The following is a 17,089-nucleotide window of genomic DNA, read 5'->3' on the forward strand; positions in this document are numbered from 1 at the left end:
GGGGGACTATTTTAAGCAGCGGATTAATACGGCGAAAACACATTTGGTACTCAAGTGAGTTATCTCAGAAGCAAGATAGTAGGCTAAATGCTTGTAAACTATATAAAAATATACATTCAAAACAACAACAAAAACTTACCAAACTAAATATTTGAAACTTTGAAACATGTATGATCTACTGTAAAAACGTTAGCAAAAAAAAAGAGACTTGAGCATGCAGGTTTAATATTGACCTTGTGAGTGTTGCAAGTATTTGTAAAGTTTAGAGATAGCTAGGTCACAGACTTATGGACCTAATTACCATTCATGCACGTGTGCAGAGCTTTACAAATGCAATGTGTGAACAACAGTCTACCAGGACCTGCTCACTTCCTCACCCTTCTGTCATTGTGTACTGCGCTCTCCTCATTAATGTCCCCCTGTAAGGAAAAGAGAAACACTGATGCTGTGCATACTAACCAGAGACTGTGACCTGGGACTCTTCTTTTAATAACCTATTGGTCAGGATTAGTACTACTCACATCATGAAGAGGGTAAGCTGCAGTATAGATACCACTCCCCAGGAGACTGGTGATACCTGCAAACAAGAGGCAGGTGTTAGGGTGGGTTCCACATCTTTATGGAGGCTTACTGGCCATTTCATTTTCAGTTTATGAAGATGGAGGAGAAAATGTAAGTCATCGAAAGACCAGGATAAGTGATTTGAACTCAGAGCTTTATGCCGGGTTCGGACAGCACAATATTTGCTGTTACATGGTCACTGTGTCGGATACGATTTTTTTGTCATAACATCTTGCTGAGACTTGGCAGAGAGACACGACTGCAGCACAAATCAAAGCTCGCCTTCTTTCATAACATTTCATAGAAAATCGCGAAAACCCCAGTTCCACCTGGAGCTCAAACATCTTTATCTCTCCCATCATGGTCTTTGCTGAGAAAGCTCTCATCGCTCTCATCGCTCTCATCGCTCTCATCGCTCTCATCGCTCTCATCGCTCTCATCAATGTAAATACAAAAATAAAAAGTCACAGCATCCGGGTCAAACTGCGGTTCTCACTGTGTGAAGACACACGTGCTTTAACACATGCAGAATAAAACCTTGGATATGCATGGAAGTAAATCTGGTCCATCTTTTTAATCTGGATTGTATACATTGAATCTGAGCAACTGAAAATGTGTGGTTTGTTATAACTAAATTCAGAGGCAAAAAATGTATAATTATTTGGTACTAGAAATTCAATGGCTTTTAATTGTATAATCAGATGGAATCAGATTTACTTCCATCTCAAAAGGAAGAAATTACAACTTCAGCACTGGATGAACCTATTAATATTCCTTATGGGCAGAATTGCATCTGTTCAAATAAATTCCTCAATTAAATGATCTATTTTCAATAACTCCAACGTAACCCACCCTAAACTTACTAAAGTAAGATTGACTCACCTCTAAACTCCACTGGAAAACAAGACAGAGAAGTGAACTGTTGAGAGACTCACCCATGCTGTACTTGGCCTTGCATTTGGTTCTTTTTAATATTTCAAAAACCTGGAATAAAATGAAAACACAATGACGGAACATGACAAGGCACTAGGACAGTTAAACTCTTTATAACTCTTGTATATATTGTAATACACATTTTATATATTGTAGACTAGTACAATGTGCACATTTTTACTTAAAGTTTCCTATGTTTACATTATTATTTTAGGCTATTTCATTTTATTGGACATTTTACTTACATTTCTTATTTTACATAAATATCTTCATTTGACTATAATTATTTGCACATTCTTATGTTAATTTTCCATCTATATAATACAGTGCATATTTGTTTAATGATTTATCTTTTATCTGTTTCATTCTGAACGGGAGTAACTGTCCCCCAGAAACCTATGCTGATTCTGATTTTCATAATCTGCAAAAGCAATAATGACCACAACCAAATTGACCTATGTGGGTCAGAGAGAAGGTAGTATTTACATAAATTCCTTTATTTTTACACGTTATGGCATGCATACGATCCTTGCACAATCTGTCAGAAGAATTCATAAAAAAAGTAACATGTTCGTTATTGTAAGAAACATCCCAGACAAACTTCCGTGGACTTACTATAGAACTCCTGGTTTTGCTGTCAAAGAAGTTATCTTTGTCTGAGAGGTCAAACCTGTAAATGAAACAAAAAAACACCGTTCTTAGATACTGCTTAAAGTAAATCGACGTTTTCACCTTAAACTTTAATAGAAGTGATATCAAAAACATTTAAAACATTTTTTTTATGTATTTGTGATATAAAGTGTTTATTAAGCTGTCTTTTGTGGCCAGCAGCTATGGCCATGCTAACAGTTAGCCTCCATATTGAAACACTTCTCTGGTTAAAAATAATTGCTCTACTTCTCATAAAGGGTTTCCTCTTTGTGGTTGTGTAGCATGTACACCCATATTAAGCTAAAAAGGTAACACATATGAAAACACTTACAGGTGTTGTTTCTCTCTGGAGAACGTGTGTGAAAGGTGTTTGATGTTCTGTGGTTGATGTTCCTCAACATGAGGGTGGAGAGGTTCCACGAGTTTACAAGCCAGGGAGCAGATCTTCTCCACAACACCACTCAACTGCTTCACCTCATACACCTAGAACACACACAGTTCATCAAGGTTACTTTGTGAGTGAAGTGCATTTAACACAAGAACAGACATGAAAGACATCCACAATCCATTTCAAGTTAAGCCATCCTGAAATACCATGACAATGTTTCACTTTTTTTTTTTTGGAGCAGCGTGGGTTTAACTGTATGCTTGTTTAATGCTAAACATGGTTTTATCTATGTTTTCCCTATTACATTTAGAGCACAATATGTACTGGGAATTCGTAAACTGCATATAGAGTTCTCAACTCACCAATAAAAGCTTGTTGGAAGTGTTGCATTAACTAAATGTAAAGTGATGAAGAAAAAAACAACAACCCCCGAACTGTATATGCCTAACTGAAATGATTGTATTATAAATATGAAAATGTATACTCGCTTCAACATGCTTCCACTGGGTCGGATAATACAAATCAATACGTTTCCGTAGCTATGTAGACGACACACACATTTACATAACCATTTCACCAGGTGACTTGCTGTCCAGTACAAACACTGAGTAAATGCATCGAACAAATCCATGGTTAAATGTGTCAGGACTTCCATCAAATAAACAAAGATAAAACTCAGACAATAGCGTTTGGAACAAAAAGGCATTGTTTAAAAGTCAGTGCTCATCTTCTGTAGAGAAGGCCCAAAAGCTATAAGATTTTCTGGATTTCTGTTATTATATAGTGTTAGTATCTGTTGTTTCGGTTCATCGGTGGTTATCTAAGGGGGAGTCACACGTCAAAGGTATTGGGCCTCAGGCAGTAAAAAGGTTAAGTGACAGACGAAAGTTGGGCAGCAGTGCATTAAGTTTCATTTCAAGTGATGTGTGCATAAAGAAAACCACGCACACATAGGATCTGTATCACTGCTGACTTTCACTTATTGACAAAGAGAAGTCAGTAAAGGAATATCAATCATCTCTCACCTTTGGATATTTGTCCTTTAGAGATGTTCTGACCGACACACCGGTGTGAGCCTCGTGATAAATACAGAACTATTGCCCAGACAGAGCTTATCCCTATATGTCCACTATGCTTTAATCGGAAAGGTTAAAAACAACTGAAAAGGCCAAAAATCTAGGTGTAGTCATGGACTCTGACATGAATTTCCCAGCCACATTAAAACAATTCAGCCTACTATCACCTTAAGTTATATCTAGATTCAAAGATTCAACCACTGTAATGGTTTCGTCACAGGTCTCAGTAAAAGATCCATCAGACAGCTGCAGCTGATTCAGAACGCTGCTGCTCGAGTCCTCACTAACACTAAGAAAGTGGATCACATCACTCCTGTTCTGAAGTCTTTACACTGGCTTCTTGTGTGTCAAAGAATACTGCTGTTGGTTTATAAATCACTGAATATTTTTTTTCTGATCTTTTGCTACATTCAAACTCTCAGGTCTTCTGGGAGGGGTCTGCTTTCTGTCCCCAGAGTCAGAACTAAACATGGAGAAGCAGCGTTCAGTTATTATGGTCCATAAATCTGGATTGAATCCCAGAAAACTGCAGTTCAGGCAACTTTTATTATTGTAATTTTGTACCTGTCTTGTTGTATTTTAGCTTTTTTTCATGTGTATTCTCAGTTTAAATGTGATTAAATGTTTTTTTTATTTTACACCAAGTCTTAATGTTTTTAATAATTTAATTGTAAAGCACTTTGAATTGCCTTGTTGTTAAAATGTATAACATAAATAAACTTGCCTTGCCTTACTCACATGTAATCAATATGAAGGGAAGCATATACCAAATACAGTTTTACTGTCATTAATATACTCAATATTCATGATTTACACTTGCATAAACAAATGGAGAATGCTCTGTATAACTGTATACTGTAACTATAGATATCTGATATGTAGTAGCCTCAGTGAAGATGAATGTCTCTGAGGATGGACAGGCAGATGTCTTATTAGACAGTTATTAGTTATAGTTATACATTTTTGCAATTACTTTTACCACCTGTTACGAAACAATCCTCCAAAAATCCAAGTATGTTGTAATACTATATTTATCTTTTTCTCTCATCTTTTTTTACAATATATTGCTTAACAGTCAATGCAGGTGTAAAAACCAGAACAAGGACATCACTTCCTAAAAACTGTACAAAGGTAAGAATAAATGCCAACTTTTTACAGACACTGTGATGTCTTTCTACAAAGCCCACTTTGAAGACTGTAACAGAGTGTAACAGATATGGTCAGGAAAACTGTTACACTGCATTTTATTTTCCTGTATGTGGATAGTGGGCTTTAAAAGAGCCGGACCCTGACTATAAAGGACAAGACTTTGACACCAGAGAACAGCCTTTGTGTGGTTGGATTAAGGGAACAAATGCACTGTAAAGTGCGGTCAACAGAGAGTGTAATAGGGGTAACTTTACAGCCTCAACAGAGTCTTACCTTCTTGGTGGGCATCTTCAGCTTCATCAGCTCGGCCTCTCGACAGAGGATGTTCCAGGGAGCATGAATCTTCACAAAGCCAACCCCTGCAATCTTGGTCTGAAATACAAAAAATGTATTCATGTTTTACTGTGGTCAGAATTCAAAAAGCACACTCGGATAGAAGAATTGAACGTTGCATGTAAAACTAATCTTAGAAAGGACCATGGCAGAGTATTTGAATGCATGTACAAGGGGGACAACCCAAAGAGCAATCTGGACCAGGACTGGACTTCACTCTGCTTAAAGACAAACTCATATTTAACATCAGTTGCGACAGAAAAACTACTCCACGAGCTGAGAATTAGTAGTTCATTTTACTATTAACAGCATATTAGGGTCAATGTAAATTAATATTTCCGATGTTGTGTATTTGTATATTTTCGCTTATTTAAGGGGATGAGAGGAACTCAGGTCAATGGAGATCATTCAATCAATCCATCAAAGTCTATTTTATAGCCCAATTTCAAACATTTGTCATTTGTCTCAGGGGACTTTACAATTTGTGCGGAATATGAACATGTCCATACCCTCTGTCCTTAGACGCTCACATCGGACAAGGAAAAACTCAAAAGAAACCCCACAGTTAAAAATGGCAGAAACCTCAGGGAGAGCAACAGAGGAGGACTCATCGATTTTGACACCTCTTGCTACTGTATTCAATCAATCAATGTTTATTTATATAGCCCAATATCACAAATGTTACATTTTGTCTCAGTGGACTTAACAGTTTGTACAGAATATCAGTATGACAATACGACAATCTCTGTCCTTAGACCCTCACATCGTACAAGGAAAAACTTCCAGAGAAAAACCCACAGTTTAAAGGGGAACATGGGAGAAACCTCAGGGAGAGCAACAGAGGAGGGATCCCTCTCCCAGGACGGACAGACGTGCAATAGATGCCGTGTGTAAATTGAAAAGATAATACATTTACAAAATAGGTAGTCCAAATGTTTTCCTTCTAAAATATAAATCAAGCCTCTGACAAACACAATCATGTTCTGCTTGTGATGCCGTTTGTATATGCCCTGTTTTCAGGAAATCAAAAATCAAGCACCTCTATGTACTTACAACCTCAAGTCCATAGGCGGATTTTGCGGGGGGCAGGGGGGCATTGCCCCCCCCCCCCCCCCCCCAGTGGCTGAAATATGTTACAACATTACTACGTCTAAAACTGTTCCAATACAAATATTTTGTATATCAATATTTTAATAAGGTAGGACACTGGTTAATAATATTGTAGCGTGTTCAAGTAACCAAGGGATATACAGTAGTAGTTATCAAATAAGTATAAGATGTGCATAGTTATGATAAGTTTTACAGTTATGTAATGCTCTGTTGTTGGGGGGAGAGACCGCCCCTTCCATATGAGTGTGTGTGTACGGCGGGCATGGAAAAGTCATACTCAGTGCGTTGAGCGCTGGCTTTATTGCTACTGTATCCGTAGCACCCCACGCAATAGTTGGGACTGTGTACTGGCGTCCAGTGTTCGAATTACCCATTTGCTTTCGGGGGAGCCCTATTTTTCAAATAGTGCTTCAACATTCAAATCGTGCTTCAGGCTCCGCATCGGCAGGCCTCTCCCTCGGTGTGGAGCTGTCAAACTCGACCCTAACGCCGCTTACAGTCGGCCAACTAAAAGTTGTTCCGTTCACGTTGTCATTTTTAGACTCCTTCGCTTCTTTGCTTGTGAATCCAAAAGCTGCGGGGCTTGGCTGTTTTCGTTTCGTCATATTTTTTAAAGAATGCAGCGCCGCCACGTACAGATGGCAACACCCAGAAAAATTCACAAATATAAAACAAATATTCAGAAACTGTAATGAACAATTACTATTATTTATTTCTAGAACTAAGAACTTTTATTGACAGAAACTCAACATTTCTAATCTGTGTGACACAAATATGCACAATTTTTTAGGCTGCCCCTATTTATCTCAAAGTCAGCCTTCAAGGGAGCTGCCCCCCTCTTTAGGGGAGCCAAGCTCCTCCTGATTTCGAACACTGCTGACGTCAGTAAAAATGGTTTGCCCCCCCAAGCGCAAATGCCAAACTCCGCCTTTGCTCAAGTCTGCCATTTCAACTCACTGCTGTTGAGAGCCTTACATTCTATTTTTATGCTGGCATCAGGACATCTTATACATAGGGAGAATATCATTTTACACTTTTACACGGCTGATAGGCAGATATATCTAAGTTGCCACACTGCAAATAGTTTGACAAAAATGGCCTGACTTTAGGAGTGGAGGTCTCAATCTATCAGTGGATGTCTGTGCAATACATTAAGCTCCACCTTAACGAGACATAACTGATGTTTTCTCACATCCAAGGCTTGTCGATCCTGTCGGTCCCGTAGCGTCACGGTTCGGACGTCACGGTTCGGCACATGCAGTCACACGACGAATACGCCTTTTTTTTACGAGTGGGAAAAAAGTCTGTCACTGAGCGCATTATCCATTACACTATATATAATACAGGGGGCGGTATTGTGCTTAAAAGCTGTTTGCCAGCCGCCCTTAAACAACAAATGAAGAAGAAGAAGAAATTTGGGACTTTTTTTTTGCTTTTTCTTGTTGTACCGAACCCGTACCAAACCGTGACCCCCAAACCGAGGTACATACCGAACCGTGAATTCTGTGAACCGTTACAACCCCTACAATCCACACTAAAAAACCAGGAGGATGGGTCCAGTACTGATCCAGGCCAGCACAACGTCTTTCAGACTGAAAACCTGCCTTTTACGCTTGTACCGTGATCATTAAACCACACACACACCAACAAAATAGTAAGCATTAGCAAAGTAGCTAATTAGTTTAGAAAATTAAATGTTGTCTGTTGTTTTGCATTCCATTCTTTCTGGTTTACAAGACTTTATAGTCACTTTGAATAAACGCATCGGAAACATGAAAATGCAATGTAATCAATCTTATTTTATATAAACAAAACATGGATGGACCTCAGGAAGACACAGATGAGTAGAAAGCAGAGAGGAGGAGAGGAGAGGGGAGGAGAGATGCAGGAGAGGGGAAGAGAAAAAGGGAGGTTTGTAAACTCCCTTTATTGGACCCTCAGAGGGAAATGTGAGATCACTGTCAAATTGTCACTTGAAGCCTAAAATTCAACAAAACCTGAGTTCTCCTTGCCAGATTTTGGAAAAAAAATAAACAAAAACAAATAAAACTCTCCCACAGACTGAAAAAAACGTTTTAAAAACTCAAACTGTGTCGACAACCAAGGACACTAAACAAATAAAAGCACCAGGGCTTCAGTTTGAGAACCAAAAATACACTCCTGCCCTGGCCCTCGGTGCAGGGGCCCTCTCTAACTTTTTCTATTGTTCATTGCACAACCCTCCACTTGCCGTGACTGTCCACTTTTCAATGGGCAGCTTGTACAGGCACTGCCCACTGACTGACAAGCCTCCATGCCTGCCAGAGCATAGGTTCATAACCTTAAAATAGATTTGTAAGACCACTTTTTTTCCTTCTCTTCAATCCCCACACAGCTGGGGTTATACACAGAGTCGGGAAATTGTACTCACATTCTTCACTCCACTGGTCACTCAGAGTATGGTCTTCTGAACATGCTCTTAGAGATTGTGGAAGGGCAACAACCTTCTCGACAACTCTGTTGCTTGATCAGCCTGTTGAGGTGATGTTGATGCTGTCTCTCAGGGTGCAGGTGTTGCCTTCATCTTCATGATACCAGAAAAAAAAACTGGATGTCCTCTATCAGACTTGTTTGTGTTTAGAGCAATACGTTTGTGGCAAAGATTCAAGGAAATCAAATGCAATTACTACTATCAAGAATCTTTCAACCTGAATAGCTGTGTCTCAAAAGCTAAGCTATATAGTTCATCTGATAGGACAACCATATCTTATCCCTCAATGTACAGGCATTGGATAACTCAAGCCAGAAAACCATCACATACCAAGAGAGAAGAAATATTAAGAGTATATCAAAAGCTTTGTGTTGGTTCAAAGACATTGGTTGGTTCATTGATATAATAATGATCTATACCAGTGGTATTCAACTAAAATTCAATGAGGTCCAGTTAGAGAAAATCTCCCCATGCAAAGGTCCGGAACATCAAAATGTCTAACTTGCTTTATGAATTAATGTGATATATATTGAAGTAGCCTGTAGCTTTATCAACATCTGCATGTAATCAACAACTGACTGCCAATCAAATGGAGAAAGTACAATTAAAAAACAACAATATTTATTGTCAATTAACATTGACCTATACAGATATACAGTAAATACTGTGGATATGTGTAATGTTCCTCTCGGGCTGCATTTAAAAATAAAATAGAGAAAATAAATAAAATAGCTTTTGAAAATATGTGCATCTTAAAAGTGCTTAATTTTAGATAAATAAAATAAAGTTTAGCAGCAGCTTGAGTTTCCCTTTTTCTTTGTTAACCGTTTCACATCATGACTTAACAGTTTCAGACGATTATAGAACAATATCAGTCTTTACACATCATAACAATTGAACAGTTTTAAAGTTTCCCTCTTATATTGCAGCCCCTCACTCACTTTTTTTAAATTCAGTGCGAGAATTGAGCTCGAGCTTGTCCTGCCAGGAGTTTGTAAATCTGGGCTGAAATTGTGTCAGGGCCATTCTCATACACATGCAGGTGTTCATTGGTTACAGTGATGCAAACACAGGTATGGTGAAAAAAGTGAGAACTATTCGAAGCAGAAAAGAAACAGCGTAATATACCATCTGACAAAGGCCTGTGCTATAATGCTTCAATTAACTGGTTATTCTTTATAATATACTCAGATCAATAGGAGACAGAGATGTTAAGTTTTTTTATTATTATTTACAGCAGGGGTGGGGAACCTTTTTCCTTTCAATTTTTAAATAATCCTCCGAGGGTCGTACAAATGATTGAACTCAACCTCTGCTTAAAAAAACAAAAATCACAGCCCATTCCTTTGGCCTTTCTTTCATGCTGTGCAAAGAAAAAGCAACCTCTTAATCCAGAGATCTTACCATGACTCGCGCATGCATGCACGTGCACGGTTGTGGCATGACCACCAAAACAGAAAGATATGGACACAAGATGTGTGCAAATGTATTTAGTATCCTATCCATGTGAACATGATTTAAGTGGGGGGGACCTAACCTCCTCTAGGGGGGTCCGGGTGGCATGCTCCCCCGGGAAGATTTTTTTTTTTTAAATATTGAAGTTAAAAGCATCAATCTGGTGCACTTTGAGAGCAAAATGAAGAGATCTATGGATACATCTTTCAACACCCATATGGAACAGAACTGTAAGCAGATTTTTCTTTTGGGATATTTTACAAATCACTCCCCTTTTAAACTCTATTCTTGTTATTTTTAACAACTTTTTTGTTACTGTCATATAGTATTTTTTACCTGTTTTTCATTTAGTTTCATTAATAACTATAATGATCATATCAAGGTGTGCCTTAACCTCACTGAGCTGAGGTTATTTGAGCCTCTCAGGAGAGAGCTCTCTTCCACCTGGTTGTAGAAAAGGTCTTTAAATTCGTTAGCATAGCTAGCTAACCAGATGCTAATAACGACAGATCGCCACTGTGCTTACAACTAAAGACAAAGCCACGCAAACACTGCGGCATTTGTACTGCAATATTTTAAGGGCTGGAGCGGCGTTCCGGTGCTCTCCGTCAGCACTCCTTTCAGACGAGACATACCACGTGAAGATACGTTACGCTCGTGTTGTGTTCAAGGAACCTGTCCTTGGCCAGGAAAAAAAGGTACTTGCTTGTTTAATTATTTTTGTAGTCTAGATTCCTTCTTCTTCTTTGAAGTGAGAAGTTGTCCGTCAGTCGGACTGACGGACGGACTCCCCCCCCCCCCCACCCCCAAAACGAAAACTCTTCGGTTCTCCACGAATTACACAAGTCACCCAAATCAGCGTTAAAAAAGCGGGAGGCGCCGAAAACTCCCCTATTAATAGGGATGTAACGATATACACTAAAGGACATCGTATTTACAGGGCTACATTTACACACCTAGAGAGATTGAAAAGTACCAACCATATATTTATATCTCGCCATGTCAATAAGCCTGGCGTTAGACTTTTTCGCTGTCCGTCATTTTGACAGACAGGATCGTAAAATATCCGTCATAATCCCTTATTACCCGTCGGGTCTGAACAGTTCACGATAGAGCACGCTCTTGAACTGTCAACGGGGGGGGGGGGGGGCGTTGTTATGCCGTGTGTGCATGCACCTCGCGGGACGCGCACAGCATAAAGCAAAATCTCCCAGACATGTATTGATCTGTATGGCAAAGTACGGTTTGGAAACTTTATCATTTCCTTTTGGAGGGCATGCATAACACGGCATAACACCAGAGCCTGGCTGCGGGGAAACGTTGGCACTGTTCCGAGTTTGTTCTAATCTGTCAAAATGACAGACTGCTTTCAGATTTTTCCGTCATTGTTAAATAAAATATTCGGTTAACGCGACCACTGGTGTCCCAGTAACATCAGTAATAAGCGAAATAGATTTTTTCCAGAGCAGGGGATATTGTAAATGCCCAAACACCCCAGCTTATAATTACCTGGAAATGTGGACATTCTCATATTCCTAAAAACCTGTTTGATGATGCTGAGTGAGTGACTAGTGAGTTTGAGTTGAGTTACTTGAAAAACTAAAGTGAAACTTGATTTATTTTATTGCAGGGTCTGATTATTAAATGTCCTCGTTTATTTGTAAGATGCAGTGGCATAAAGAAAATGCTAACCGGTACTTTGTTTGGTAGTACCAGTAGGTACAAAAACACTGGTTTTCTTGTTCCAGTCGGTTACTGTCACTTTGTTTTTGACACTTTAAAATACTGCTATCCTACACAAATGCTGTAAAAATCCGATGTATTATGTAATAAAGAAACATTTTCCGAGTAAAAGAATGTTTTATTGAAAAAAATAAAATTCTGAATTTTTTTTCCTTCCCTTTATTATTCAATATCGCGATAAATACCGCACCGTGGACTTGTTATCGCGATATTATCGTACCGTGAGTTTTTGGTATTGTTACATCCCTACCTATTAATGTATTGATTATAGGTCCGGGTCCATATAGGTCGCGTCTGGGTCCTCCTGATCTATACTGTACATCTAAAGCATCTCATATAGGGAAAATGTTATCCAGGATTGTTCTGTCAGGAACACTATAAGTCTCCATCCATCCATCCATCTTCTCCCGCTTATCCGTGGTCGGGTTGTGGAGGTAGCAGTTCCAGCGGAGAGCCCCAAACTTTCCTTTCCCTGGTCACATCAACCAGCTCTGACTGGGGGATTTCAAGGCGCACCCAGGCCTAGGTCTACCCCTCGGTCTCCTCCCAGCTGGGACGTGCCTGGAACACCATAGGGAGGCGCCCAGGTGGCATCCTTACTAGGTGCCCCAACCACCTCAACTGGCTCCTTTCGACGCGAAGGAGGAGCGGTTCAACTCCGAGTCCCTCCCGGATGACTGACTTCTCACCTTATCCCGAAGGGAGACGCCCGCCACCCTGCGGAGAAAACCCATCTCGGCCGCTTGTATCCGCGATCTCGTTCTTTCGGTCATAACCCATCCTTCATGACCGTAGGTGAGGGTAGGAATGAAAATTGCCTGGTAGACAGAGAGCTTTGCCTTCTGGCTCAACTCTCTTTTCGTCACAACGGTGCGGTAAAGCGACTGCAGTACCGCTCCCGCTGCTCCGATTCTCCGGCCCATCTCACGCTCCATTGTTCCCTCACTCGAGAACAAGACCCCGAGATACTTGAACTCCTTCACTTGGGGTAAGGACTCATTCCGTACTTGGAGTGGACAGTCCATTGGTTTCCTGCTGAGAACCATGGCCTCAGATTTAGAGGTGCTGATCCTCATCCCAGCTGCTTCAAGCTCGGTTGCGAACCGATCCAGTGAGTGCTGAAGGTCGCAGACCGATGAAGCCATTAGAACCACATCATCTGCAAAAGCAGTGGTGCAATCCTTAGCCCACCGAACTGCAGAACCCTCCCCCACGACTATGCCTCGAAATCCGATCCATGTATATTACAAACAGGATTGGTGACAAAGTGCAGCCCTGGCGGAGGCCAACCCTCACCGGAAATGGGTCCGACTTACTGCCGAGGACCCGGACACAGCTCTCACTTTGGGAGTACAGAGATTGGATGGCCCTGAGTAGAGACCCCCTCACTCCATACTCCTGCAGCACCTCCCACAGTAACTCCCTGGGAACTCGGTCATACGCCTTCTCCAAGTCTACAAAACACATGTAGACCGGATAAGCATGCTCCCAGGCCCCCTCCAGGATCCTTGCGAGAGTAAAAAAGCTGATCTGTCGTTCCACGACCAGGACGGAATCCGCATTGTTCCTCCTCAATCTGAGGTTCGTCAATCGGCCTGACCCTCCTTTCGAATACCTTCGAGTAAACTTTCTCGGGAAGGCTGAGTAGTGTGATGCCTCTATGATCCCTCCGATCCCCCTTTTTGAAAAGGGGAACCACCACCTCGGTCTACCACTCCTTCTGTACTGCTTCCGACTTCCACGCAACGTTGATGAGACGTGTCAACCATGACAGTCCCTCAACACCCAGAGCCTTCAGCATTTCTGGGCGGACCTCATCCAGCCCCTACAATCTGTCTGTACAATTATTTGCAGAATGTCCTTCAGTCTGTTTGAAAAGTTTCTGGGCACCTTATAGTCTTTAGGGCAACTGGCCTGTAGTTCTTAAAGAGCAACTTGCAGGTTAGAGACCGCAGTGAATAAATGTTTAGCAAAATTATTTATACACTAGATTTTCAAAAATATATACTTAGATATACTGACAGTGACATCTGGAGTCGTTTTTGTAAGACATCTTTACTTCCGCATAAAAAAAGACCACCCGCGTGTGACGTCACATATCTTATGAATGAACATGGATCACAATGCTAGTTTTGACACAGAAGAGGTTGAAAATGTATATTCGTATGCATATGATTATAATTATGAGCCTGCTAGGCGTCCAAGAGACCAGGAGCAGCCAAGGATTAGAAGAAATAACGGCCATCGGAGAGAAATTGAGCTGTGGTGTGAGGAGAATCAGTGGAGAACAGGACAGCTGTCTTTGTGAGTGACCGGCATTAGCTACAGTTAATTTTAGCTAACGTCGGTCACATCACAACATTATAAAGTTAGCTATCATATATCAGGCTATAACTAAAGTAGTATTGATAATATAGTAACGTTACTGGCAGGACTATTGATACTGATTCATAACAGAAACTAATGCGCAAGTTGTTGTGTTCTAATATACTCCTGCCAATAGGGGGCGCAGTGTAACCAGAGTATACATACAATGTTGAGAGAAGAAGAGTAAGCCCGGGAGTTGATGCTGTGGCAGTTAAGCATGACGAACAGTAAAGAGTTGAGTACCCGTATCCTCTGTCCCTTGTTTCATTAATTTCTTTCTACTAATACACAACAAATTGGCGACGAGGATGGCCGTGGCTTCTACTCCTTTACCTCCCACCTTTCTTCAGTGTCCGGGAGAACCTACTATGCCATTTGGAACATGGCTAAAAATGTTCGAAAACTATCTGCTAGTGATCGACGTGGAAGGAGCCAAGTGGCCGGATACCCGTATACGTGCAACGCTGCTACACAGCGTCGGAACCGAAGCACAGAGGATATTCTACACATTGACTGAAACGGGAACTACATACAACCATGCCGTGGCTGCACTACGGGCGCATTTCGTGCCGAAGGTAAACGTAATTACGGAGAGACACAGGTTCCGCCAACGAGCCCAGAGACATGATGAAACAATTGCACAGTACGTCTCTGCGCTACGTGAAATGCTCATTTTTTGTGAATTTGGAAATGCAGAACAGGATATGCTGCGTGATCAGATCGTGGAAAAAGCCTACAGTGGACGCATACGTGAACGCTTGCTGCTAGAAGACAAACTGACACTGGATAAAGCCATTCAGATTGCAAATCAGGTGGAAATGGCGGCGCGCAACGTGGCCGAGTTCTCCAACAGTGAAGTGCCTGTGAGAGAGATCAGCGCGCCAAAATGGGAACAAAAACGTCCCGCTGCAAGTAAACAAAGGCAAGGTGAGAGAAAGTCTGAGCAAGCACGAAGATGTTACAGATGTGATTCAGATAAACATATGGCCAATTCCACACAATGCCCTGCTACAAACAAAATATGCAAATCCTGTGGAAAAACTGGGCATTTTGCCAAAGTGTGTCGTTCAGAACAAAAACGTGAAGTGAGGGAGGTCGTTATTCCAGAACTGACTGTTTTATTGCTGAATAATTCTGCCCCAAAAGAGAAGAAAATAATGTGCACTGTAGATTTGGGACTTTCTCCTGCTAACCAGTCATTTGAGATGATAGTAGATACTGGTTCTTCAGTGTCACTGCTGCCGGCTCATGTGTACGAGACCTATTTCAGTCACATACCACTGAAACCTACAAAGGTTCCTCTAGTCACATACTCAAGACAGAGAATCCCAGTACTAGGGAAACTGCATTTACGTGCATTCCATGACGGAAATACTGCCTCAGCTACCCTTTTCATTGTGAAGTCAGGTTCAATACTGCTGGGCCTGGACCTGTTTGAGGCACTGGAAATGGTCATCATGAGAAACAGAGTGGTACTGAAGTCAGAGCACACAGTCAGAGAGATAACAACCCCACCTGCAACTCCTACTACACCGACACCTACTGCATCTGCACCTGTTAATACAGTTTTACCTATGGGCTGTGTTAGGAACATAGTACACAAAGTAAGAGTGAAAGATGAGGTGAAGCCTGTGCAGCAGAAATTGAGAAGGCTTCCATTCTCAGTCAGAGATGCTGTTTCTGCAGAGTTAAAGCGCCTTCTTGATGCTGACATCATTGAAAAAATAGATGCCTCTCCCTGGGTATCACCGATCGTTGTGACTCAACGAAAGAACTCATCTAAAATAAGGATGTGTACAGACCTCAGGGAGCCTAACAAGGCCGTCATAATGGATTGCTACCCCATTCCACACATGGAGGAGCTCTTCTCAGAACTCAGAGGAGCTACCATATTCTCGACCTGGCTAATGCATACTACCAGCTTCCACTGCATGAGGACAGCAGAGATCTGACTGCTTTCATTACTCACGAGGGACTTTTCAGGTACAAGCGAGTTTGCTATGGGCTAGCATCAGCACCCTCAGCATTTCAGAAGATGATGTCCATGGTGCTGAAAGATTTACCTGGAGTGCAGGCATATCTGGATGATATCATCATTTACTCCTCATGCCGTGCTGAGCATGAAACCCGCCTGAAAGCAGTACTGTACCGACTGCAGGAAGCTGGACTAAGTCTCAACACAGATAAATGCAAATTCTACCAGGACAAACTAACGTATCTAGGACACAGCATAAGCAAGGAAGGTCTGCTGCCAAATGATGACCACATTGCAGCTATTCGGGATCCTCCATCACCCAGTGATCCAGTGACTCTCAGGCTGCCACTGCCACACGGACAGGACTGCACCTCAGACACGGAACCAGAGATGGTTGCTGCTGTCTCTGCCCTGCTGACTGCTGTTCCCTTGTCTGACTTCACAGATTCCTGCACTTCCTGTCCAGAGTTACGTCAGCTACGCAACTACATGACAGACGGGTGGCCAGCTTCATCCAAAGGCCTGCCTGCTAACATGTTGCCGTACTACCATGTGAGAAATGAACTTTCTGCACATGAACAACTCATTCTGAGAGGGAGTCACAGGTTAGTTGTTCCAGTAAAGCTACACTCACACATGGTATCCTTAGCACACGAGAGCCACCAAGGCATTGTACGCACAAAACAGAGACTCAGAGACTTGTATTGGTGGCCTAAAATGGATGCACTGGTACAATCGGTTATCGCCGCCTGTGTGTCCTGCCAGATGAATGATAAAACAGCTAAAACTAACCCTGCACCTATGACACCAGTCCCTCTGCCTCAGGGGCCATGGCAAAAGCTTGCCCTCGACATCGTGGGCCCATTTGAGACTGGTCC

General features: G+C 41.6%; 1 protein-coding gene across 3 annotated transcripts in view; it reads right to left on the reverse strand.

The window, feature by feature from the left end:
- The window catches only part of LOC307040629 (anoctamin-1-like), a 72,512-nt gene that overhangs the window by 44,375 nt on the left and 11,048 nt on the right, over window positions 1-17,089 (reverse strand). For all 3 annotated transcript variants that reach the window (XM_079683654.1, XM_079683653.1, XM_079683655.1), the window contains exons 3-8: window positions 5,032-5,130; window positions 2,477-2,628; window positions 2,110-2,164; window positions 1,497-1,545; window positions 522-577; window positions 378-419 (exon numbers count right to left, since the gene is read on the reverse strand). In XM_079683654.1, the coding sequence (XP_079539780.1) occupies window positions 378-419; window positions 522-577; window positions 1,497-1,545; window positions 2,110-2,164; window positions 2,477-2,628; window positions 5,032-5,130 (453 nt within the window). The remainder of the gene's footprint in view (window positions 1-377; window positions 420-521; window positions 578-1,496; window positions 1,546-2,109; window positions 2,165-2,476; window positions 2,629-5,031; window positions 5,131-17,089) is intronic.

Source organism: Notothenia rossii (assembly GCF_949606895.1).
Source record: "Notothenia rossii genome assembly, chromosome: 5".
Classification (NCBI taxonomy): domain Eukaryota; kingdom Metazoa; phylum Chordata; class Actinopteri; order Perciformes; family Nototheniidae; genus Notothenia; species Notothenia rossii.